Here is a 25,481-nt window from a genome sequence, read left to right on the forward strand (position 1 = left end):
ATTGTAACATAATAACGATAGGGCATACAGTCCCTCATCTGCACCTTTGTTTACACTGTTTATTTTTAGTTAATTATATTGTTTATTTATATATAAATAAATGTTGTCTCATATTTCTATATTCCGATTTAATCAGTACCAATTTAAAGACCAGCGCAACTTTTATGGAAAACTCTGCAATGGATGCTATTTATTGTGTAACTATATGATACTTACAATACTTACCTAAGTAATAACAGAATGACTGTTTTGAAAAACGTTCAAAGTACAATTACACAAAAAAACACAAGAAATTGTAACTTGATACTTTCCACCCTTTACAAACACATGCACACACGTACACACCAAAGTATACACACACACATTTTGAAATATGAGGACATTATATAGAATGACATGCATTCTGTAACGAACCCCAACCTTAACCATAACCATCACACTAATAGCTCGTAAATCAAAATCAGGACGTCAATAATTTCCTAATTTGTTAGCGTGTCCTAATTTTGTGAGTGTGCAGTCTTGATATTGTCCTGATTTTTCACATGAACAAGTACACACATATAGAAACACAACACTTCATCGCTGGTACTAGTAAAGAAGGGTATATTTGAGTGTAGGACAGACAACAGCAGCATCTTGCAAACACACTGTGAGGTGAGAGAGCTGGGAGTCATTTTAAAGAGCTTGTGTGCGTGAGAATAGGTGTGAGAGTGAGATTGTCTTTGTGTGTGTGTGTGTGTGTGTACACTGTATGTGTGAGAGTGAGAATGTGTGTGTTTGTGTCAAGTGTTTGATTATTAATCCCCTTTATTAATCCCCTTGATGAAAGTGTCATAGCAGCATGGGGTATGGGTCTCTCTATGAGACACAACACAACACATGAGACACACTATGAATGGAAAATGGGGGACCCTGATGTAAACAAGACAGACGTCTTTCTCTGGTCTGCATCCCCTTAACAATTGTGTGTATTGAGCCGTACTGTATTGTACCCATTCTGCAATCTGTTAAATAAAGTTTTTATTCATACATTCATTCAGCCATGCTATACAGGTTGTAACCGTTCAAACAAGGTAAAGAAGAACACGCACGCACGCACGCGCGCACGCACATACGCACACACACACACACACACACACACACACACACACACACACACACACACACACACACACACACACACACACACACACACACACACACACACACACACACACACACACACACACACACACACACACACACACACACACACACACACACACACACACACACACACACACACACACACACACACAGGCAGAAGAAAGGATATCTCCAGATCTCTTCAATATGTTACTCCTACACCTTTGGACCGTTCAGTTTAAAAGTCTCTATAACCAAGAGAGAGATGTCCCACCTAAAGACACAGGCAGGTGCCCCGGGGACCAGCTCCAGTTGTAATGCCAGTATCTTGGTCAAGGGCAGTGGCAGGAGTGTGTATACCCTAGCACCACTTATAATATACTCTCACTGGACCAACTTCTAGTGTAATGTGAAATAGTGAAATTAAACTATCCTGGGGACCCCCTGGAAGCCCCTCAAGGACCCCAGATAGCGAAACCAAAAAGCATTAACTATATCACACCACTGTCCTTGTCACTGGAGCAGCTCTGAGCTTTACGTCTTAGAGGACATTGTAGATCAGAATGGTTGCCAAGTTTCCAGGCTTAGTTTCTATCGTGTACGAATATCGCGTATCGCTTAATTTCACTATTTCATATTCACTAGAAGTTATGCAACACTATTACATGAGTGACTATTCTGAACTGGTTCATGCAACGATAAGCTAGACACAGCTATAATTACTCTAATTATTCATGTTCATGTTAAGGATGGGCATGAGTAATGTTTTCCCAGATCGAGTACTTGCATGAATTAATTGAGTAGTGCTCGAGCAATTGTTTAGGGAAATAAAATTTTGGAATGTATCTTAAACACTTAAGCATCGGGCAAAAATGGGCTTTTTTATTAAATTTTTTATGATTGCATACCCAAAGTAATTAGCTATTTATTATACTTTATACTTATAGCACATGCATGAGTCTGGTCTCTTTTGAAAGGTAACATTCTGAAGTTGCTTACACAATCAAATGAAAAAAAAGTGGAGATTCACTTTGAGTGCTAATGAAATAATAATAATAATAATAATACATTTTATTTATATAGAGCTTCTCAATGACCCGAAGTCGCTGACAATAGGCAGAGAAACATAGTCAAACAAAGAAACAAAAAAAGGAACATAAGACCACAAGGGACACAGGGGAAAGCAGCATGAGATACACATAAACATAGAGCCACAGTAACAAACATCAAACAGGTTGTTGGAGGGGGGGGGGGGGGGGGGTTATGGGTGGGTGGGGTTGAAGGCTAGGGAGAACAGGTGGGTTTTGAAGGAGGATAGTGTGGGGGAGTCTCTGATGGGCTGAGGGAGGGAGTTCAGAGGTTTGAACACACTGACGTAAAGGTTTTGTGTACTCACATTTATTTTTACTGGTTGCCAGATGCTTGTTTTTAAGTTCGAGCTGAGAGGTAGGAGCTGGAAAACATAACGGTTCCATAGCCTGAAGTCTTATGTACAGTAGTACAGGTCCAAAGTCTATCAAAATCCCACAGAAAATGAATGTTTTAAAAAGGTTTTTGTAATGTGTGTACCGGTAAAAATTTGGCATGATTATCCAAAATGGCCATCCACTCCCATTCATTCAGAGGCTCTCGTCACAACAATGGACTTCCCCCACTCTCAGCCCTCGTCTGGGATCTGTTTCAGAGCAGACACTCCTTGGCTACAAAGGCGGTCAATCATTTTCACCGTCCGCTCAGGACAGGACCGTTGGGCCGTCCGATGTTTAATTAATTAAAACCCTCTGAGGTCGGAGCTATCGTGCACAGGTTTACACCTGTGACATGGCACCGTCAAAGCGGCCTCATCTCGGCGGAGAGTATTTTTCAGAAATGCTGAAAATGTTGCGCGATTCAGAATTAGGTCAACAAATTTGATATTCGCAATTTCAAGTGCTTTGAAATGTTCTCTATCTGTTTCCTTATTTGCTAAATGTAATACGACTTGTAAATGTGTTAATTATTGCTATTTTGTCCGGCTGTATAATTTCCCTTGCTGTCTAAAGAACTACAGTTGAGTCGTATAGGGGAGGGGCTGAGTACTTTCAGTCTCAGGTTTCAGATGTGCCGACATAACACATAATTTCGAGACAATAGATCGGTGTGAAAATATGCAGAGAAAGCTTAATATCTTTAGAAACGTGTATATCTCCGTAGCATAAAGGCGCATCAGGCGGAAAAGTGACCATACCTCAGAGTAGAAAGCTCGATTGACTTGAGCTTTAAATTGTTCGGGAGACTCATGTGCATGTGAATTATGCAAAGGGGAGGAAAGCCTTGTAAATTGCCATTCCCCCTTTCTGTGTGTGTGTGCGCACACAGCATAATACCTCCGGGAATCCGTGGAGGCATGGCGCATTTACCGGTAGCGGACTAGCGGTAGGTGCGGAAAAGTGACCATATCTCAGCGTAGGAAGCTCTGATCGACCCTGAGCAGCAGCCAGGTTGTGGTTGAGAGCGGACCGTGTATCTGCTGGTCCGTATCCAGGCTGTACACAGTGCCCTCACCAGAGGACCATGTATATCCTGGTCCTGTTACGGTTTGCGTAGGTGTGTTGGACCCAGGTGCAGTACAGAACAGATACGACGAGAGGCAGATGTTGGTTTTCAAACAAAGCACTACTTCTTTAATTCGAGTAGATCAATGAACACGCATACGATGGTGGATAAACAAAAGGGGAGACATCTCCATCTCCAAAACACGTTGAATACGCTTCACAATACAATAATCGGGGAGAATAAAGGGGAGAAAGCAAGGTCTCCAAAACACGCTGAACGGTAAACACGTCAAACGCCGGTGCTGCATATACACACTATATAATATAAACTTTCAACAACGAATGCAATCGGCAATCAATCAAAGTGACACAGCGACTCAGACACATAGCGAACAAATGTATCCGCCATGGCAAGGAGCTTACAGTGCCCTCACCACAGAGTACCGTGTATCTCCTGCTCCGTATGCAGGCTGTATACATACATGGCATATCGTGCGGCGAAGGGAACGGCTCCCACCTACCTCCGGTCAATGGTCTCTAACTACACACCCTCAAGACCCCTACGCTCTGCATCTTGGACGTCCCGTGACGAAGGCCGGGAGATTGCGACCCCCTCTGCGTGCCCCCCTGTCTTCGGAGGTCTCGTAGTGGTGACCGGAGTGCCGGATGTCCCGCGATGATGTCCGGGAGTTCGCGACCCTCTCTGCGCCACCCCCCTTCCCCCTGTCTCTGGCTGTCCCTGAGCAACGACCGGAGTGTTGAATGTCCCGTGACTAAGACGGGGAGGACGTGACCCTCTTGCGCCGCCCCTGTGCCTCAAATAGATCCGCTATCAACTCTATCTTTAATCTTTCAAAATGTTCAGTTGCTATCGCTATTAGCTCTATCTTTAATTTTTCAAAATGTACAGTTGCTATTGCATGCACTCATCTGTGTTTCACCACACACATGAGTGCATGCTTACCAACTGTCCGTCTGCAACACTACTATCACCGACATCTAAGAAGGGAGATCCCCCCTTGAACGGCCCTTCTAAGGTTTCTCTCCTCCACATTGCCTGTGGAGCTTTTTTTCCCTATTGTTAGGTTTTAGTGAGTTTTTCCTTACCTTCGCGTGGGGTATGTCTGGGAGTGCTTGCATTCTTTCATTTATTTGCATTCATCTAAAAAATGTTTGGACCCTATGGTGTTCTTGTTCTGTTCTTGACTTATTGTTATGTTGTCTTCTTGACTTGTTTAAAGAAGACCTGTACGGCCCATGGGGACATTAACGTGTGTTGTCGGGCCCTATAAATAAATTTGATTTGATTTGATTTGATCTTCTGGCCGCCTCAGACCTACTCCTATCCGAGCTCCGGGAGGGTCATCAAAGAGAAGCCGCCTATTCTCTGTCCTTGCCCCACAATGGTGGAACGAACTTCCCACCACAGTTAGGACAGCCGAAACCCGTCCAATCTTTCGCCGTCGACTAAAGACGCACTTCTTCAACCAAAAAAAAAACTCTAACCCTAAATAACCTTACTGTCATGCACTTGTCCTAATATACTAACCAACACTATAGCACTCAACACTTTGATGAACATTGGGTCTCATTCGTGAACATTTTTCAAAGATATATTCAGGAAGACTTATCTTGGAACCACTGAGACAGAATCAATGACAAGTTCACTCTGAGTCCTGAACGTGCTGGTAATATGTCTTAAGTGGCTGAAAAGGTCGCACAAATTATATGATCTGATATCTGCTTGGAGAATGGCATTCTGTCTTAAACTCGAAAGCGCGTTCCCGTTCAGGTCATTTGCATACAAAACAATGCCTCCAGAGCTCTTTATAAGGCAACTAGTGATGCAGCTGTGTGCAAATGGAATGGCGAAAGTGCTTTGCGAGTCGTGCGAGCCGCGTGATTACGAAACCTAGCGTCAGTCAGTGCCAATCAGAGAGCGTCTCCGAGAAATGCGGCTAGGTTTCGTAATCACGCTTGCGCGCCATCAAAACTAGATTAGATTAATGTATTGGCATCATATACAGCTTGCGGTACACCTGCCGCAGCGCGCGCGCACACACACACACACACACGCGCGCGTGCGCAGTACTGTATATGAATGAATGAATGAAATATAATATATATAGCCTACGGCGGGCGTAATGAATGAAATACCACCTCAACTTCCACTGCTACGCTGATGACACCCAAATCTACATCAGTACACAATCCCCCCACAGCCCACCCCTCAGCCACATCGAATCCTGCATTACCGAACTCCAAACTTGGATGACTCACAACTTCCTCAAATTGAACAGTGACAAGACTGAACTTCTCATTATTGGCACCAAAACCACCCACCAGATCCGGACCCATCACACTCACCATCAACGACTCCACCATCACCCCCTCCCCCCTAGTCCGAAACCTTGGTGTCCTCCTTGACCCCACCCTCTCATTTGACCCCCACGTCCGCTCCATCGTAAAAATATCTTACTTTCACCTCCGCAACATTGCAAAAATCCGTCACTGCCTCTCCCCCCCTGCTGCTGAATCCCTCATTCACGCCTTCATCTCCTCCCGCCTGGACTATTGCAACTCCCTCCTCACTGGTATCACCTCCCGCTCCCTCCATAAACTGCAAATGGTCCAAAATTCAGCCGCCCGCCTCCTCACTAACGCCCGGTCCCGAGAACACATCACTCCTGTCCTCCACTCTCTCCACTGGCTCCCGATCAAACACCGCATAAACTTTAAAACACTACTCCTCACCTTCAAAGCCCTCCACAGCCTGGCCCCCCCCTACCTGACTGATCTCCTTCTTCCCTACCGCCCCACCCGTTCCCTCCGGTCCTCCTCCACTGTCCCGACATCCAAGCTTAAAAACTTTGGAGATCCGGCCTTCTCTCGTACTGCACCCCGACTCTGGAACGTCCTCCCCCAGTCCATCAGAGACTCCCCTACACTCTCCACCTTCAAAGCTCGCCTCAAAACCCACCTGTTCTCCCTTGCCTTCAACCCCCCCCCACCCATAACCCCCCCCCTCCAACCTGATTGATGTCTGTCTCCAGTCTTTTTGTGCTATCATACTGTCTTCCCTGTTCCCCCCACGGTCTCATGTTCCTTTTGTTTTTGTTTCTTTGTTGTTTCTTTGTTTTTGTTTCTTTGCTTTTGTTTCTTTGTTTTAACTTTTGCTCCCGACTATTGTCAGCGACTTCGGGTTATTGAGAAGCGCTATATAAATTAAATTAATTATTATTAATTATTATTAACGCAGTATGGCTTATTATTCCATAATTAAGCCTATAGGCTACTGTTCATTCGTAGGCGCACACAAGACTTGTTATGGAATATTAATGCAGTCTATTTCCACCCAGGGGCGGAGCTAGGGGGTGGCTACCTGGGCTCAAGCCCCGGATGTATTCTGAAAAGCCCCGAATCTATTTCAAAAAAAATAAAAAAAAATAAAAAAAAATATTTTTTTTTTTTTTTTTTTTTTTTTACAATTCATCATTGTTACATGAAAATATGTTTGCACCAGATTTAGCAGAAGCTAATTTCCATCTGTGGTCTATCCAGCTGCTAACTGTATTTGAGTGAGTTAAGTCTTGGTGTTATGGTAGACTCAGACCTAAGCTTTAAATCACAATCAACAAGTTGACAAAAACGTAATTCTTCCACCTTAGAAACATAGCTAAAGTACGGCCATTTATAAATCAAAAGGACGCTCCATGATCCATGCCTTTATCTCAAGCCAACTCGACTACTGTAATGCACTCCTTACCGGCCTCCCGAAAAAATACGATGATAACTATTTTATTGCAATGCACTATTGCATTATTTTATTCTATTTTACTAACTATTTTATTGCACTGCACTATTTTACTTTGTATCAGTGAATCATAGACGCCTGGCCATAAGAGCATTCGGAGCATCTCTGCTCTCCCACTATTGAACTTGGGGGAGCAAAGGTATGATCTTGCTCCACCACTTTTTGATTATATGAAAAATATGATATATCCCCCCCCAATATATAAATCTAACCATAACTACGTTATGGTTAACTGAGTTTTATAGTGAAAAGAGCAGCTTTATTGGTCAAGATTGAAGGCTCTATATTGCAGGAAATTGCACGTACAGGTTCATTAAATTAAAAAAAAAATGTCGTGGAGGGGGTTGTGCCGGACCCCCTCCATAACCACCCCTTGCCTGCCCAAAAAAATAATAATAATAGAAAAAAAAAAAAAAAAAAAGAAAAAAAACCCATCTGGTCTAAGCCCCGAATCTCCTACAATCCTAAATCCGCCCCTGTACACCGATTAGCTTTAGTTCTTATTTATTTATCCACTGTCATTTCAGTGTTGGTGTATAGGCTATATAGTGTATTTCAATATAAGTTTAATTGATTAATGATATATTCGAAGGAATGCAGGTTTATAGCTATATCAACCCCCTCCAATGTACAGTAAATGACCAAGTATGGTTTTGTCAATATTCCAATGTACAGTTTTGCTTGTACAGTGTAAGTCTATCCCCCACCCACCCCTCCTACCCAACCTCCTCCAACAGTTTCTACGTCAAATGTACTCTCTTTTCTGGACTCTTTTCGTATCACAAACAGTACTGTATTTGCAAATCTGGTATGTCATAAATGTATAGATGTAGCAGTACTGTCTATCTGTGTCGTGTGTGTCATATATGTTATGATGAATTGAAAATGGGGGACCCTGATGTAAACAAGACGAAATTCTTTCTCTGGTCTGCATCCCCTTATGTAATTGAGCTGTACTGTACTGTACCCATTCTGCAATCTGTTAATAAAGTTTTCAATCAATCAATCAATCAAACAAAGGTCTGTCCCATTGTATACCAATCAATGGGATACATTGCATGTTGACCTGCATTCTTTCAAATGTATATAATTAATCATTAAAACAGATGTGTAACAAATAAGAAATACAAATTCCACAGAAGGCATTAAATAATTATTATTTTCAATCATTTCACAATAATTGCATAATTGTGTTTGAATATCTGAGTAATTAAAGTAATTATACATTTGTCCAAAATAGCTGGTTCAGATATGGTTAAGCAGCTGCCCTGTGATCAGATGAATCCATATTATTTATTTTTCCGACATCAAATGCGTAATTTCTTATCGTACAAATATTGTCATATTTATTTTAATTATGATTAAGTAATTAATTCCAAGGAGGCCTGTAGCGTTGACGTGAAGGAATCACTATGAGAACAGAGTCTGTCAAGTTATAATGAATATTTTAAATTAGTCAATCAATCATGAGATTTGATCGTGGCTGAGAGCAGATTTAAGAGTGCTCCTCAGCACTCTTAAATCTGCTCTCAGCCACGATCAAATCTGATCTCAGGAAAATTTGGGGACTCCCACTCCCAGCCCTAATATGTCTTAAATGGGCTGACATTTTTTGTCGTAACTTCGTTCGGGAATGAGACCCATTGTTACTCGGATGATAGAGTTGTACCCTTCCTGCTGTCTTGTTGTACAAAACTTGTAAGTCGCTTTGGATAAAAGCGTCAGCTAAATGACAAAATGTAAATTGTACAGTGCCTTCGCCACAGAGTACCGTGGTCTAGTTTGATGGTCATTTCAGTACCAGTATAAATAATTGACCACAGTGCTGTCATAATCGAATCTAAATCACGATACCGATGGTAATAAGTAACCACAATCACCGTAGTGACCAAAAATTATGGAAATGCATGATACTTTTTTGTAAGGGTAGAGATAACATATAGACTTAGGGTCAGTGGCGGGTCTGCCACTAGGGGCGCACGGGCGCCGCCCCACCTGCTGTTAAATCAGAGAAGAAGAAAATAAAACTTTTTAGTTTTTTGTTTTATAGCCCTATAAATAATATAAACATGTTTAAAATGAATAATATTTACTCATTTTAAGTATGTTTGTATTTCCAATGCACAATATAACGTTATTATCTTTTTTTTTTTTTTTTTATTATTGCAAAACAAAAATTATTAAAAGTCAGTACTCAACACACAATGCATAATGAAACTAACAATCAAGGTGGCTAAAATGATATGCAAGTACAGAAACAGAAAACAAACAAAAAAGTCTATAATAATATTTTACCGTATACAGTATATATCCAACGAAATTACCAATTATACCAATGCCTTATACAGGATATACCCCTAATACCTATTTTCTAAAACCCTACACACATATGCTCCAGCTCGAACCCCCCCCTCCCGGACCACTCCTTGGATAGTACCTCCATTATCCCTCACTCCTAACCAGACACTACCATTATAAGCTAGCTTTTATTCTCTCCACCACTTCTAACCACATTGACATTTTGGATTCGTTGAGACCCAGAATTCTTGCTGTAGATATTTCTTGATAAATCACATCGAGATATGTAAGAAACCAAACCTTCCGGCACATTTTTTCTGGTTGAAACCAGCGTGATGCGATCAGTTTTTTAGCTACTGTGATACCCGATAAAACCAATCTCTTTAGCTGTGGATTTACTGCAAACTCAAAAACATCATTCAATAGTAATACAGAGGGGTGTACTGGTATATTCCAAGATACGAGTTTTGATAATTGATGGGTCACATCTTTCCAGAATGCCTTAACTGGTGGGCAGTCCCAATACATGTGCATAAATGTCCCTTTGTCTCCATTTGTACATTGGGAGCATTTTGAGTCTTGTTTAAGACCCATTCTGTTCAGTCTTATAGGAGTCAAGTATGTCCTGTGAATATAGTTAAGATTGATTTGTTGATGGTCCGGGTTCCTTGATGTAAGACGGACATTTGCCCATGCTTCTTGCCAATCAAAGTCACTTTCCAGGTCTGGTATATCCCTCCTCCAGACAGAGTCTAGTTGGAGGGTTTCATACGAGGACGTTAGTAATTGATAATAAAAACCTGATACAAAACCTCTCGATGTTTCTCTTTCATAGAAGAATTTGTGGTATCTGTGGTGTTCAACTGGTATGTGTAATGGAACACCGTGAGTCTTCAAACATAGGCGTAACTGTATGTAAAAAAGCCATGTGGACTCGGTGAGGTTAAACTTTGTGCATATTTCTCCATAACTACAAAAACCTTGGTTATTAAAAATATCCCCTAATGAGTGTATGCCTTGCTCTTCCCATATAGGTAATCTTATAGGACGTTTTTCAATTAAGAGTGCATTGTTATTGAATAAGGGAGTGTGATTATGCCATTTTTGAGGGTTAGGATATTTTTTTTGTGTTTCTCGCCATATCCGGATTGCATGGGTAATTATGGGGCCAAATTTCCGCTCACAGTGCTTGATTGGAAGTTTAGTGTGTGCTAAGTCCTTCAGTCTATGTGGGGCTACTATGTTTTCTTCCAATTTTCTCCAGGATACCAATGCCTAGGGATCAAACCATATTGTCAATGGTCTTAATGTGTATGCCTTAAAATATTGTAAAAAATCTGGAACTGCCATGCCACCGTCTGCTTTATTTCTCTGTGTGCGGTGGATCTTTTTATGCGAGGTGGTTTGTTATTCCAAATAAATTTGTATGTGGAGGAGTGTAATCTTTTCCAGAAACCCTCTGGAGGGGGTAACGGTAGCATTGAACTGATGAAGTTGATTCTAGGTAGTACATCCATCTTAACTATTGATACCCTTGCCTGTACTGAGTTTTTAAGTTTTGCCCACCTGTCCAGGTCGTCTTTGATTTTGTTCTGTATTTTTGTGTAATTGTGCTTCACCGTTTGTCTTATGGTGGGAAATATTTCCACACCCAAGCATCTAAAATGTTTTACCATAGGTATCTCACCTGGGAGGGTTGTATCTTTTTTTGCATGGGTGTTAAGTGGAAGGAAAGCCGACTTTGGCCAATTTATTTTAAATCCAGATAAATCACCAAAGTTCTCTATCAACTTGAGTAGATGAGGCAATGTGGTGTTGGGGCTTTGCATGAACAATATTACGTCGTCCGCATATAGACTAATTTTATGTTGTGTGCCCTTGATTACGATTGGTTCTATGGATTGGGATTGTCTTATATATTGTGCTAAAGGCTCTAATGATAGATCGAATAGTCCGGGACTAAGAGGGCAACCCTGTCTGGCTGAGCGTGATACCGGAAAGATTTTGGTGATGAATGTACCTGTTGTAATCATGGCCGATGGGTCTTTGTATAATACTTTAATCATATCAATGAATCCTTTTCCTAACCCCATCCTTTCTAATACTGCCCATAGATACGACCATTCCAGCCTGTCAAAGGCTTTCATAGCATCCAGGGACAGCATCGCCTTAGGTATGGTGTCTTCTTTGTCTGCATCTAGTACGTGCAGTATTCGTCTTATGTTATCAGTGATCAGGCGACCGCTTATGAAGCCAGTTTGGTCCGGATGAACTAAAGATGTCATATGCTTTTGTAATCTGATGGCTAATACCTTAGAGTACAGTTTGACATCGGTTCCGAGGAGGCTTAAGGGTCTGTAACTACCGCACTCGGTGGGGTCTTTGTCTTTTTTGAGAAGGACTGAAATGAGTGCAATATTGTCGTGTTTATGGAAGCTCCCCTCCTTGACTGAGTATAAGATCATATTTAGTAATAAGGGTCCAATTATGTCCCAACAAGAAAGGTACATTTCTGATGGGATACCGTCTCTTCCAGGAGCCTTACCATTTTTCATTTCGGATATGGCCTTCTTGAGTTCCTCTAGTGTGATCGGTGCTTCTAACTGTTTAGCGTCATCCTCCGAAAGTTTAGGGAGAATAATTTGATTAAGATATGTGTCCATTTTGTTTTGATCAAAGGTCGTTTCTGATTTATATAAGTCGGAGTAGAATTCTTTGAATGTATCGTTTATTATTTTGGGGTCTGTTTCAAGTACTTGTTGTTTTCTAATGGCAGTTATATCTGCAAATTTTGCATTAATTCTTAATCGCATGGCTAATAGGTGACTAGGTTTAGAACCTTGGGAGTACTGCTGTTGTCTTGTGCTGCGTATTTGCATTTCCGATTGTTGTCTGTATATGGCATTGATCTCTGTTTTTAGTACGTTAACTTGATTTTCTAGTCTAGTTGAGTTGTTGTATTTTAAAGAATTAAATAACGTTGAGTAAAGCGTTTCCAGTTCAGACAGTTTTGTGCATTGATTCTTGCACATTATGGAGGAAAATCTATCAGTGAAATCCTTGATCATACCCTTTACCGACATCCATATTATTCTGGGGTCTTGCACCGCGTTTGCATTCTCCCGTAGGAATACTGTGAGAGCTTCTTTGAGTTGTGTAATGAATTCCTTGTTATTAAGCAGCATCGAATTAAAACGCCATCTTGGGGCCCGGGAAGATAGTATACCAAATGTTGCTTTTAGTAGTAAATAACAGTGATCTGATAGTGCATTGGGTATCATTTCCACTTCATATTTATCAAATAGTCTCGGGGATGCAAAGACATAATCAATTCTGGATAATGTGTTATGTCTCGCCGATCGACAAGAGTACTTTCGGGTCGTGGGATTAAGTGAACGCCATAAATCATTTACACCTGTAATCTTTGACCAATCCTTTAATGCTTTAGATGAATTTTTTTTTTCGCTGGAAAAGGCGAGGTAAGATTTGTCCATCCTTGGATTCCAAATAGCATTAAAATCCGCACCTATTATAAATGAGTAATCGGGATGGTTTAACATTTCATCGGTTAGTGTAGTGAAGAAACCCTCTTCATACAAATTTGGGGCATATACCGCTGCCAACGCTATTTTCCTGTTATTGTGTACAATCCTAGCTATAGTTATACGTCCATCCGCATCCGACCATACCCCCTTTAATTCAATATTTAGCTTACGTCTGACGACTATGGCTACACCTCGAGTTCTCGTACCAAAAGAAGAGTGACTAATATTATGGTATATGTTATCCGCTAACGTATCTATGTCTTCCTCTAAAATGTGCGTTTCGCTTAGTAGAGCCACGTCCACATGTTCTTTTTTCATCAGTGTGAGCACGCTTTTGCGTTTGTGTTGTTTGTTTATCCCACCAGTGTTCCATATCATTATATTCAAACTAGCCATAATCTATGCATGTTTTTGTGTAGTTTTTGGTAATGCTTCTGGAGTGCGAAGCTACAATAGATGTACATCCAATTATTGAGGTCCCGTTGAGAGCCGAGCTTAAAAACATATATATATACAAATAAAAATCCCCTATTTTCCCCTCACCCAGAGAGTCGTACAGGCCTGTGTTCCAAAAACACATCCTCCGCGTATGACTCCCTCCCTTAGGCCACCGGATTGCCCAAACTGAGCTTTGTAATCCTAATCTTCCTATGCTAATTGCCATAGGATCTAACATTTTGTAACGTTATTATCTAAAATAAAAAACACTCGTTTTCCTGAGCAGGAAGTGACTCAAGTTTTTTTTATTTTTTTATTTTTTCGTATTTCTCGGCCCGGGCTAGACGCGATAGCGCTCTGAGTGCGCGTCACAGTTTGATCGCTGTATCCGTCACAGCCAATCAGTGCATAACGCGTTGTGCGTTGAAATATGACTATTATGTTGGAATCCGGGCACGATTTGAAGCGGTCTAGCCAGTAGCGTCAAGAATTTCTGTAGCCGCATTTCGCGGAGACGCTCTCTGATTGGCCGACGCCAGTATTTTTTTCCGTAGCAGAATTTCACAGAGACGATCTCTGATTGGCCGAATCCAATTTCTAATGTTCCAATTCTAGCTTATTCCTAGGTTGGTCCGTTGGTGGGAGATAGTTGTGTTGTTGTGAGATGCAGGCAGCTGTTTGTCTTAGAGCGTGCCGTGACTGCAAGTTCTTTAGACTGTTAAGCTTAGGCACTCTTTCAAAGTTGGTTAAGGTTAGAGTTTGTCTTAGAGCATGGCGATAGAACGCCAGGTAGTTTGCAGTCTGTTCGAGCGGAAATGGACAAAGGAATGAAGTACTTGTGTTGTGTGGTGCTGCTAACTGCTAACAAGCTAACACTTGGCTAACAAACTATATGGCGGATGCAGTCTGGACACAGTGGACAGTGGTCTGGAATACATCAACAGTGGATTATACACTACTTTATCAAGGCAAGCCCTCCTGCCCTGGACGTGTCAACTGAACAGTGAGTCTCTCTCTCTCTCTCTCTCTCTCTCTCTCTCTCTCGCTTTTGGATTGAAAATACGTGGATTATGGCTTGTTCAATATCGTCTATGTTTGAATGAATGAATGAATGAGAACTTTATTAACAGATTGCAGAATGGGTACAATACAGTACGGCTCAATACACACAATTGTTAAGGGGATGCAGACCAGAGAAAGACGTTTGTCTTGTTTACATCAGGGTCCCAGATTTTCGATTCATATCGATAGTTTAATAGCTAGCCTTGGCTCGTTTAACAATATGCAAAATATGTGTACAGCCCTGTACTCATACTGAAGTTATTCTTGGTATATAATAGGTCTGATTGTGTAACAAATCGATTCCACGTCGCGCTGTGTGTGAGAGAGAGAAGGAGAGAGGGAGAGATATGCGTGTGTTTGGAGACGGAGCGAGTTTTGTTTCTAACTTTTCTATTTATATATTGTGTTTCAAGTTGTGAATTAGACTATACTTTATTTGACTGGTTGTGTGTTGTTGTAGTAACAGCTGAGCGACTCGTTCATAAGAGCCGATTCATTGCCGTGAGCGTGAGTCGAATCGCTCACGTCTTGCCATGAGTCGGTTGCGTGGTACTGTACATGTTTGCAAAATGTTTGGTATAGCGCCCCTAGTGGCGAAGCATCCACGAGCCGCTACTGCTTAGGGTGTGTTCACATCTGAAAGTCCAGGGATAGTCCGGACTTTCCGTGGATAGTCCGGACTTTCTGGTGGACCAAATGTGAAAATGATACATTGTTTGCTTTTGGTCTGCGTTCACACTACCCTGTTTGGTGCGGATCTAATTTGTAAACAAAGGACATGCTGTCGCCAAGTCGTTCATCTATTGGACTAGCACTCACAAACATAACAGTTGCCGACAGCGTCTCTTGTGATAAAGCAGAGAGATACTGTCCTTACGAGCGTGGCGCAAGTCGACTAGAGAGTAGATATATATATATATATATAGAGAGAGAGAGAGAGAGAGAGAGAGAGAGAGAGAGAGAGAGAGAGAGAGAGAGAGAGAGAGAGAGAGAGAGAGAGAGAGAGAGAGAGAGAGGACGAGAGAGACTGTCCGCGCGCAGCGCCAGTCTAGAGAGACAGAGAGAGAAGAGAGAGAGAGAGGCAGAGAGAGAGAGAGAGAGAGAGAGAGAGAGAGAGAGAGAGAGAGAGAGGAGAGAGAGAGAGAGAGAGAGAGAGAGGAGAGAGAGAGAGACTGCCGCGCCTGTCATTATTTGAGTTGGTCGCGCGCAAGCTGTCACTTGGCGCTGTCAAGTTGGGTCGCGCGACCGCCGCCACTAGGCACCTGTCACTCATTTGCTCTAGATTAGATACTATATAAAATTCGTTTTGCGTTCACACCAACAGCAAACGAACCATGGTCCACTTTGAAACTAACCGAGTCCCAACTTTTCAAGAGGACCATGGTTCGGTTGTTTGGTCCTCATTATAGTTCGGTTTGCGTTCATACCTGTACAAACCAAACGGACTATCGATCTAAAGGGACCATGGTCCACTTAAAGTGGACCAAACAGGGTAGGTGTGAACGCCCCTTAGAGTATACTGTATATAGAGCATAATGCAGGACACCGGGAGGCAGACTGACAGTGCAGCCTAGTGGCAGAGATACTGTATGGAGCCACACATATGAACACACTGTAGGTCGAGGACAAAATAGCCACAGAGAATATTGTCTGCTATTAGACAAACCCTCATATCAGAGACATGTGGAATATACTCTCCAGTGTGTGTGTGTGTGTTGTGTTGCGTGCGTGTGAATTAATGGCTCCACCCCGTACTGTCTGAGGCAGTGCACGTACGCACAAGGCAACCCCTGTACATACTCGGTTGGAAACCATTAAACCACACACAGAAACCCCAGTGTCTCCCTCGGCCCGGGTGGGGGGGGGGGGGGGGGGGGGGGGGGCGGGTTTGGCCGGGCCACCACTGCCTCATTTGGCCCTGATGCACATATCCTCCATCCCTCCATCTCTCCGTCCCCTCAACTCACTCTCATCCCTCTCTCTTCAGAGAGCCAGCTGCATGTACAACCTGTGGGGGGCATTTCATAGAAAGTATTGCTTTTATATTTTTTAAAAGGGCTGGCACGAGATTTTCTGTGTGTGAGTGTGCGTGCATGCATGAGTTAGTGAGTGTGCGTGTATGTGTGTGTATGTATATGTTGTGTGTGTGTGTGTGTGTGTGTGTGTGTGGTGTGTGTGTGTGTGTGTGTGTGTGTGTGTGTGTGTATGTTGTGTGGTATATGTCTATGTATGTGTTGTGTGTGTGTGTTGTGTGTGTGTGTGTGTGTGTGTGTGTGTGTGTGTGTGGTGTGTGTGTTGTGTGTGTGTGTGTGGTGTGTGTGTGTGTGTGGTGTGTGTGTGTGTGTGTTGTTATATGTACATGTATGTGTGTGGACGGAGCGGAGCGGAGATGTTCTTTGTGATCAGTCTGGATCCTACCTGTGACTCCTATCAAACAGGGACAGAACTCGTCACCCCCTCCTCCTCCTGCTGTCCTCCAAGGAAGAAGACCTCAGCCTCACCCTCAACACGAGCGAGGAGGATGTGGAGCGCCCGCTTTGAGGGTAAACTCAGTAAGAACATGTCTGGTTCTCTGTATGAGATGGTCAGCAGGTGATGAAGGCTCTGGTCAACCCAGGGAGAGAGGCTTCATCTATGTGCACGTGCCCCCCCCATGCTAGGGATGTCCGATATTGGCATTAAAATGTAACCTTTATTTACCCAGGCAAGCAAGTAAGAACAAATTCTTATTTATTTATTGTCAAAAGTATGCATAATGTTGTGTTATTTCCACGACAAGACATATGTAATGTTAATTACCTGAAATATTACGTTTTTTGGGGGGGAAACCCTGCATATATCGGTATCGGTTGATATCGGTATCGGAAATTAAGAGTTGGACGATATCGGTAAAAAGCCAATATCGAACATCCCTACCCCATGCACCTGCGCTTCGAGGAGATCTCCTGTGTGAACTTCGCCCGAGGCACCACCACCACCACATGCTGCTTCGACTTCAAGACCAAGCTGGGCAGCCAGTACAAAGAGAACCCCGCCACAGTATGTACTGTATGTGTGTGCGTTGAGTGAGGTCCTACTACTCTACAGCAACATACTTGATCAGCAGTCGTGATCCCTACCTTCAAAACCGCTCTCTAGGAGCACCTACGGGTGGCTGCAATTAGAAACTGGCCCCCGGTACATTTCCAAACCCCCCCCATCTAACTCTCTCCATATGTACAGTTTCTTCCCCTTCGGATGTATATATTTTTCTTATGATATTTTTTTCCCTTTCTCACACAGTACTGTATATTTGTATGTCATAATTGTCCTGATGAATTGAAAATGGAGGACCCTGATGTAAACAAGACAAAAGTATTTTTCTTTTCCGCATCCTCGTAGCAGTTGTTGGTACAGTATTGAGCTGTACTGTATTGTACCCATTCTGCAATCTGTTAATAAAGTTTTCAATCAATCAATCAATCAATCTGAAGCGAGCAGCAACTGGTTCTGCTGTAACGCTGGAGCTCCAGGAGGCAGCTGTACTGCTGCAGCTCAGCAGGGCTAGGATTTGACTGCAACGCCACGTGACAGTAAGGCTGTCCCCGAAGCCTGTTTTTGGGATTCAAACTTCGTCAGGGTTTTTTGAACGAACGTTCGCACCTTCGTTTTTAATATCCACAAACTAAATCCTCAATTTGAATAAAGTGATTAATCTGATTAAATTCGTTTTTTTTTTTTTTTTTTTTTATCAACTTTCCATCAGACCCAGCCCAGGGAAAAGCCCCAGCCCAACTAAATCAATTAAATCAACTTTCTTTAATGAATATAACTCATCAGTTTATTTTAATACTATAATATTAGTGTAGCCTAATCTTTATCTGCAACTGTGAAGAAAAACCCCATTGGTTTAAACAGAATTAATAAAAAATAATAATAAAATTAAATAAATTAAACAATTTATTAAAAATAAAAAATTCGAATGTTGAGTTAGAATTCGAATGCCAACGTAACGAACGAAGGTTTGAGCGTTCGAATGTTTGGGCTCAGCCCTACGTGACAATAGACCTACCTTCTCTTACGAAGGAGTATCATGGTTGTATGATGGTCATTTCAGTTTTACCATGGTATTATCCGCCATTGTATCAATAATTGGCCATGGTATTGCCATGGTAAAAGTAATGATTCACCATGGTGCCACTTTTGTACTGAAATAATACCATGGTATAATTCAATCCAAACCATGATAGCGGTGGTATTATCGTGGTATTTCCATTGTAGTGACAAAAAAATTATAGAAATATGATTTCCTGGGCACCCAAGGTGCGACCTATGTAATGCGCTGCGTCGCGAAGCGGCCGACCCGGGTTCGATTCCCGGACCCGGCGTCATTTGCCGAATGTCTTCCCCCCGCTCTGTCTCCCGTTCTTCCTCTCTCTCTCCCTCTACCGGACTGCCCGGTAGTACAAACAAATAAAAAATAAATATGATTTCCTGTAACTGTTGGCATGGCTCTGACACACATACAGCACATACTGTAACATCCACACTGAATTGTAGCTCGTTGTATCCAGGGGCGACAGTGGCTCAGGAATTAGAGCTGTTGTCTGGTAATTGGATGCTTCCCGGTTTGATTCCGGCTCCTCCCGGCAGCGTGCTGAAGTATCCTTGAGCAAGACACTTAACCATTAACTGCTCCCAATGAGCAGGTTATCACCTTGGTGTGTGAATGTGTGAGTGAGTCGGTGAACGTGAGTCGTAAGTTGTAAAGCGCCTTGGATAAAAACGCTATATAAATGCAGTCCATTTACCATCTTGCAGCTTCCACAGAAAGATCTAAATAATCCCAGAAAATTTTGGAAAGCAGTCAAATCGATATCACCCTCTGAGACACATGAGTGTCTTCAATGTGTCATGAAGGACTTGTTGTATCTGATGAGTCTGCCACGCTGGGATGTTTCAATGACCACCTCACTACTTTTAAGGGCTCTATCACAGAGTTGTTTACACACACCTGCAACTGTCACCCAGCCTTTTAACTGTGATTTGACTGTTCTGCTTCTGTAACATCTGTCTCTTTTATAAAAAGAAATTGTGTCCCCTTTCCCTGTTACAGTTCAAGAGGACATTTTGTCGTTACCAGGCCATCATTGTAAATAAGAATTTGTTCTTAATTGACCTGCCTGGTTAAATAAAGATTAAATAAAATAAAATAGCTTCCAGTTCCTTGTTTGAACACCAATGTCCCTCAGGTACCTCGGTCGTCACTAACCTTGTGCAATCATCAGCACCTTGGGAGTGAGCCTTTTTGTTTTACTCCCTTTTCTGTTGCTGATGTGCACTGAGCCCTTGTTACCTTGGACCTCAGTATACCTCCTGGTTCTGACAATCTGGAGCCTTACTTTTAAAGAGTAGGTGCCGATTTAATTTCCATATCTCACACTTGTCAGCATGACATTATATAGATCTGGAAATCAACTTATGTTCTCCCTCTTTTAAAGGGAGCTGATCAAACTATTTTAAATAACTATAGGCCCATACATATCTATGTTGCCTGTTCTGGCTAAGGTTCTGGAAAAGCTGGTTAGTGATATGGAGGATCTGGTTTCAGATGCTATTTTATTTAAGTTCCAATCTGGCTTCAGAAAGCAGCACATACTGTTACTGCAGCTATGACAATACTGAATGGTTTTTTTTAAGCTTTGGACTGCAAGAAATTCTGTGTGACTCTTTTTATTGTTCTGTCGAAAGCTTTTGTGAACCATTCCATATTGAAACAAAGCAGGGTACTTGATATAGGATTGTCTGTTAATTACTTTGAGAACTCAGTGTGTTCAGGTCAATGGTGCCATCTCCGCAGTAATTAATGTGTCCAGAGGTGTGCCCCAGGGTTCAGTCCTTGGGCCAATATTATTCACTATTTAAATCAATAACTTGGGTTAAAATGTTCAAAATCCTAATATCCATTTATCTGCTGATGACACAATCATTTACTGTTGTGCCCCCACTCCCAGCCGAGCTCATGCATATTTAAATCTGCTTTTAACATTGTTCAGCCGCAGTTATATCATCTTAAACTAGTTTTGAATGGAGAAAAAGTCTATGTTGTTTTCAAATTCAAAATGTACAGATACTTATTTTAATTGATAGTCAGATTTCTTTTAAACCTCACATTGAATTTAACACTTGTGAATAACTAAACTAGGATTATTTTAGGACAGATACAATTTAGTTTTTCTATTGAATCCAGGAAGAGATAAATTTTTTCTACGTTTTTACCTTAATGGTGATCTGCTTTATACAAATGCATCTGCCCAGTGTTTACGTATGTTAGATACAGTCTACCATAGTGCACTGAGGTTTCTGACTGGCTGTAAAGCTCTCACATCATCACTGTACCTTGTACACCAGGGCTAATTGGACCTCTTTGTCTATGTGGAGGCAACACTCATTGGCTCACATTTATTTATAAGTCCATTATTGGATTGCTCTCCTCCTATCTGTGTACTTTCACACCATGCAACATTGGCAGCTACAGCCTACGCTCCACATAGCGTCCACATAGAACTACTAGACAAGTTGGCTGTTAGGTATTCCGCTCCCTCTTCCTGGAATACACTACAAGCTAACTTGCGGCTGGAAAATCTGATGATTATTTTATGAATTCAAAACATTAAAGAAAGAGCAGAGTAAATCGGGAGTCTTCTGTGTTTCTGAATATCTCACTTCCTTTAACCCTGGCCCTGAACGCTTGACTTTTAATGTGTTTCGTATAGTAGCGACTTTAATGTATGTTTTAAATGCTGTTGTCTTGGCCAACAGGTAAGGTAAGGTAAGAGGTGCCATGAGGAGTATTTATTCAGTAGAACCTGCGTCCTAATTGGCTGTGGAGATGCTGACAGACAGGCGTGTCCCTCCCCCCGACTGGCTCCAGAGCATGTGTGAGTGTGTGTGTGTGTGTGTGTGTGTGTGTGTGTGTGTGTGTGTGTGTGTGTGTGTGTGTGTGTGTGTGTGTGTGTGTGTGTGTGTGTGTGTGTGTGTGTGTGTGTGTGTGTGTGTGTGTGTGTGTGTGTGTGTGTGTGTGTGTGTGTGTGTGTGTGTGTGTGTGTGTGTGAAAAAGAGAGTGACAAAAAAGAGTGAGGGAGAGAAAGAAAGAAAGACACACACACACACAGCTCCCAGCTCATGTCCAAGTTTTTCAGGTAAAAAGTGCGACGAGGACAGAGTATTTATTCAGTAGAAACTGCCCAATACCACATCCTGTAAAATGTTCCCATGTGAAACGTTCACATATTATCACTTAATAATATGTAGCTTGCGTGAAGGCATCGTGATCACATGTGATTGTGTGTGTGCTACTACTATGTATACCATGTATAGGCCTACTATTATCGATAGAATATACTGACATTCTACTATTATCATTATTATGCTCTATTTCTATTCTATTATGATTACTATTTATATGTTATATATTATGTTATATATTATTTATGAGAAGATTGCCCTTTATGAGAAGGTTGGTTGACCCTCTCTGACGGTATTTGTTCATTTTTAAGGCCCTTATTGGTAAGCTACTACATCATTATTGGAGTGGAGTTTTGGAACCTATAGAACCAGTTCTAGTGACTGGCTGGTCCTTAAGGTCCTCCGAGTTTGCTCTGAACAGGGTAAACCTGCATTTTGCTATCATGCCTCAGTCTAGCTCGTGTAATGAACTCCAACAGTCATTAAAGCGTGAGATTCTCCCCTCTGTTGCAGAGTTTAAAACCTTGATCTCCAACCTTTGTCAATCAAGTTGTACGTGTTTTAATTGATTTGTTATCCTTGCTCTTTGCCTCGACTTGTTGTCTTATTGTTATGATTTGATATGCTTTATTTTAAGCTTATTTCTGTATGTACACTCGACGTAACTGTACATGTAAATGAGGGAAACCTCAGTTGCCTTTCCAGTTTTAATAAAGGTTTAAAATTAAATGAAAATTATTTAAATATTATTTTATATTATAATATATGATTATTCTGGATTAGTCTCTTTTTTTTTATTCCCCTTTCCCTGTTACACCTCGAGAGGACCTTTTGTCCTCACCAGATCATCATTGTAAATAAGAATTTGTTCTTAATTGACCCTCCTGGTTAAATAAAAAATGTATTCTATCTTATTTATATTATATTATTATTGTTATCTCTATTATTATCTTTTTTCCTGCCTGTACCTCCCCTCCCCCATGCTGCTATGACACCTGCATTTCCCCAGGGGGATTATTAAAGGAACACTTGACTTGACCGTGAAATGTAAAAACTGTGTTCGCTGCGCGCATTGTCCCACTGTCGGCCTAGGGAAGGTGTAGAACTACCACATGTGGAGTCAGCCAGCCGCTTCTTTTCACCTGACAGCAAGGACTCTCACTGGGGGAATGCGTTTGGAGGTTCATGCTATTTCCCCCCGATCCCTTCCCTGCTGAACAGGCGCTAAACCGACCAGTAGGAACCGCAGTTTGCAACGACCAGGACACATACCCCGCCGGCTTCCCACCCGCTAACACTGCCAATTGTGTTAGTAGGGAAGACTGACCAAGCCGGAGGTACCGCTGACAGCGGGATTCGATCCCAGAGTCTCTGCGGTGGCAGGCGAGTGCATTCTCCACTGCGCTACCCATCCGCCCCCTGAAATCTGTGTTTTTTTCTTAACTCAATCAGTGCCAGAGGGATATGTCTGTGGTTAAAAGGCCAGCGTTCTAAAGTATAGGAATATGTGGCGGTGTTTCCAGGGCTATAACTATATTATATATTATAGCTATGGATACAAAACTATGGCCCATTTGACATAGAGTATCTATCATTCAATATGTGAAAAAGAAATAATTTTTTCATCCATACATTCCCGTTTTATACCGTGGTGAATATAAGTATGGTTTTAGAGTGGTCTAGGGTAATTCATGGGAGGCTGGTAATAGCCCCCAACGTGTATTATACTAAATGCATTGGCATTCCGTCCCTACACACGCTACAATAAAAAAATCAAATGCATATGATAGGTATTATGTTCCATCATGAATGCATGAAAGGGTGGGGCGGGTAGTTTTTTGATGCTTTACACATGCGTTACACACATATGCTCGGATCGCAAAGAAGATCAACGCAAGATTGATATCATATAGCCCTTACCTTGACTAGGATGCGCCCCAAAAAGAATATTCCAATTATCTGATCGCAAGTCCCAATATTGGTGACGATCGTGTCGCCAACATAATCCGCCACACATCATCCATCTAGAGCATTTGACGCTCCTCAAGCCGATCATGACAACCGCTCCCCTTGCCTGACATGGAAAAATCTGACCGGACACTTTAGATCCACGCACAGCCCAAGACACAATGTTTCAAAGGGTGCTCGATACCGCCGCCTGGTAGGATGCGGCCGGTATTGCACTTTTGCGATCTCAGACTCATTCCCTATGATAACACCAGGCTCCCTGGATGGATAATGAATGGAAATAATAAATATCGAATAAAAGAAATAATGATGAAAACCCGACTTTTCTCGGGTTTGGCGCTCAAGCGTCGGCGAGTTAACCCAACTTTATTCGGGTATGGCGTCCATTGAGTTAAGGTGTAACCCATTTTGATATTGTAGATGCATTCCTATGTGAAGGTCTATATCTCCTCAGTGTAAAGCAGGTCAGTTTGCTCTGACGTTGGAAGCAGGGTTATGTGAGTTGAGCTGAGTGTCTCGAATGGAGATTGATTGATCAGGACAGTCGCAGTGTGTCACCGATGCCAAGTCTCCCCTCCAGACACCAGGATCAATACATGATTATTGTCATTGAGTCGCCTCGAAAGAGAGACAGACAGACACACACACACACACACACGCACGCACGCACGCACGCACGCACGCACGCACACACACACACACACACACACACACACACACACACACACACACACACACACACACACACACACACACACACACACACACACACACACACACACACACACACACACACACACACACACACACAGAAAACACACCCACACAGGCAGACAGACAGGCAGAAAGTCATAAAGACAGATAAACACACGCACGCACGTACAGACGGACGGACGGACGGACGGACGGACGGACGGGCGGACAGACGGACGGACGGACGGACGGACGGACGGACGGACGGACGGAACATTGACACAGCTGGCACTTATATAGATACGGTCTGTATGATATTGCAGATCGATACCCGATCATTGTCCCCCTGAGCCGTGCTCTCACACTGACGTGGTTCGTTCTATCACATTCACCACTAAGGTTAAGTACTGAGAAAAGAACACAGCTAAAGGAGAGGAAATGGAGATATGTGAGATTACGAGAGATGGAAAAGAGAGAGAGAGAGAGAGGAAGAGAGAGAGAGACAGAGCGAGATAAAGAGAGAGAAGAGAAGAGACAGAGAGAGATAAAGAGAGAGAAGAGGCAGAGAAAGAGAGAGCTAGAGAGGGTGTGTGTGTGTCAGAGAGAGAGAGAGAGGGGGAAGAGAAAAGAGAGATAGGGTGTGTGTGTGTGTGTGTGTGTGTGTGTGTGTGTGTGTGTGTGTGTGTGTGTGTGTGTGTGTGTGTGTGTGTGTGTGTGTGTGTGTGTGTGTGAGGTGTGTGTGTGTGTGTGTGAGTGTGTGTGCGAGAGAGAAAGACA

General features: G+C 42.3%; 1 protein-coding gene across 1 annotated transcript in view; it reads left to right on the plus strand.

Annotated features, from left to right (window-relative positions):
- Positions 1 to 17,735: 17,735 nt before the first annotated feature.
- epha8 (eph receptor A8) overlaps positions 17,736 to 25,481 on the plus strand; it is a gene marked incomplete at both ends in the record, with an annotated part of 275,829 nt that continues 268,083 nt past the window's right edge. The window contains 1 exon segment of the mRNA XM_084315587.1: positions 17,736 to 17,855. Coding sequence (XP_084171713.1) covers positions 17,736 to 17,855 — 120 coding nt within the window.

Source organism: Notolepis coatsorum (genome assembly GCF_963971535.1).
Source record: "Notolepis coatsorum genome assembly, chromosome: 6".
NCBI classification, from domain to species: Eukaryota; Metazoa; Chordata; class Actinopteri; order Aulopiformes; family Paralepididae; genus Notolepis; species Notolepis coatsorum.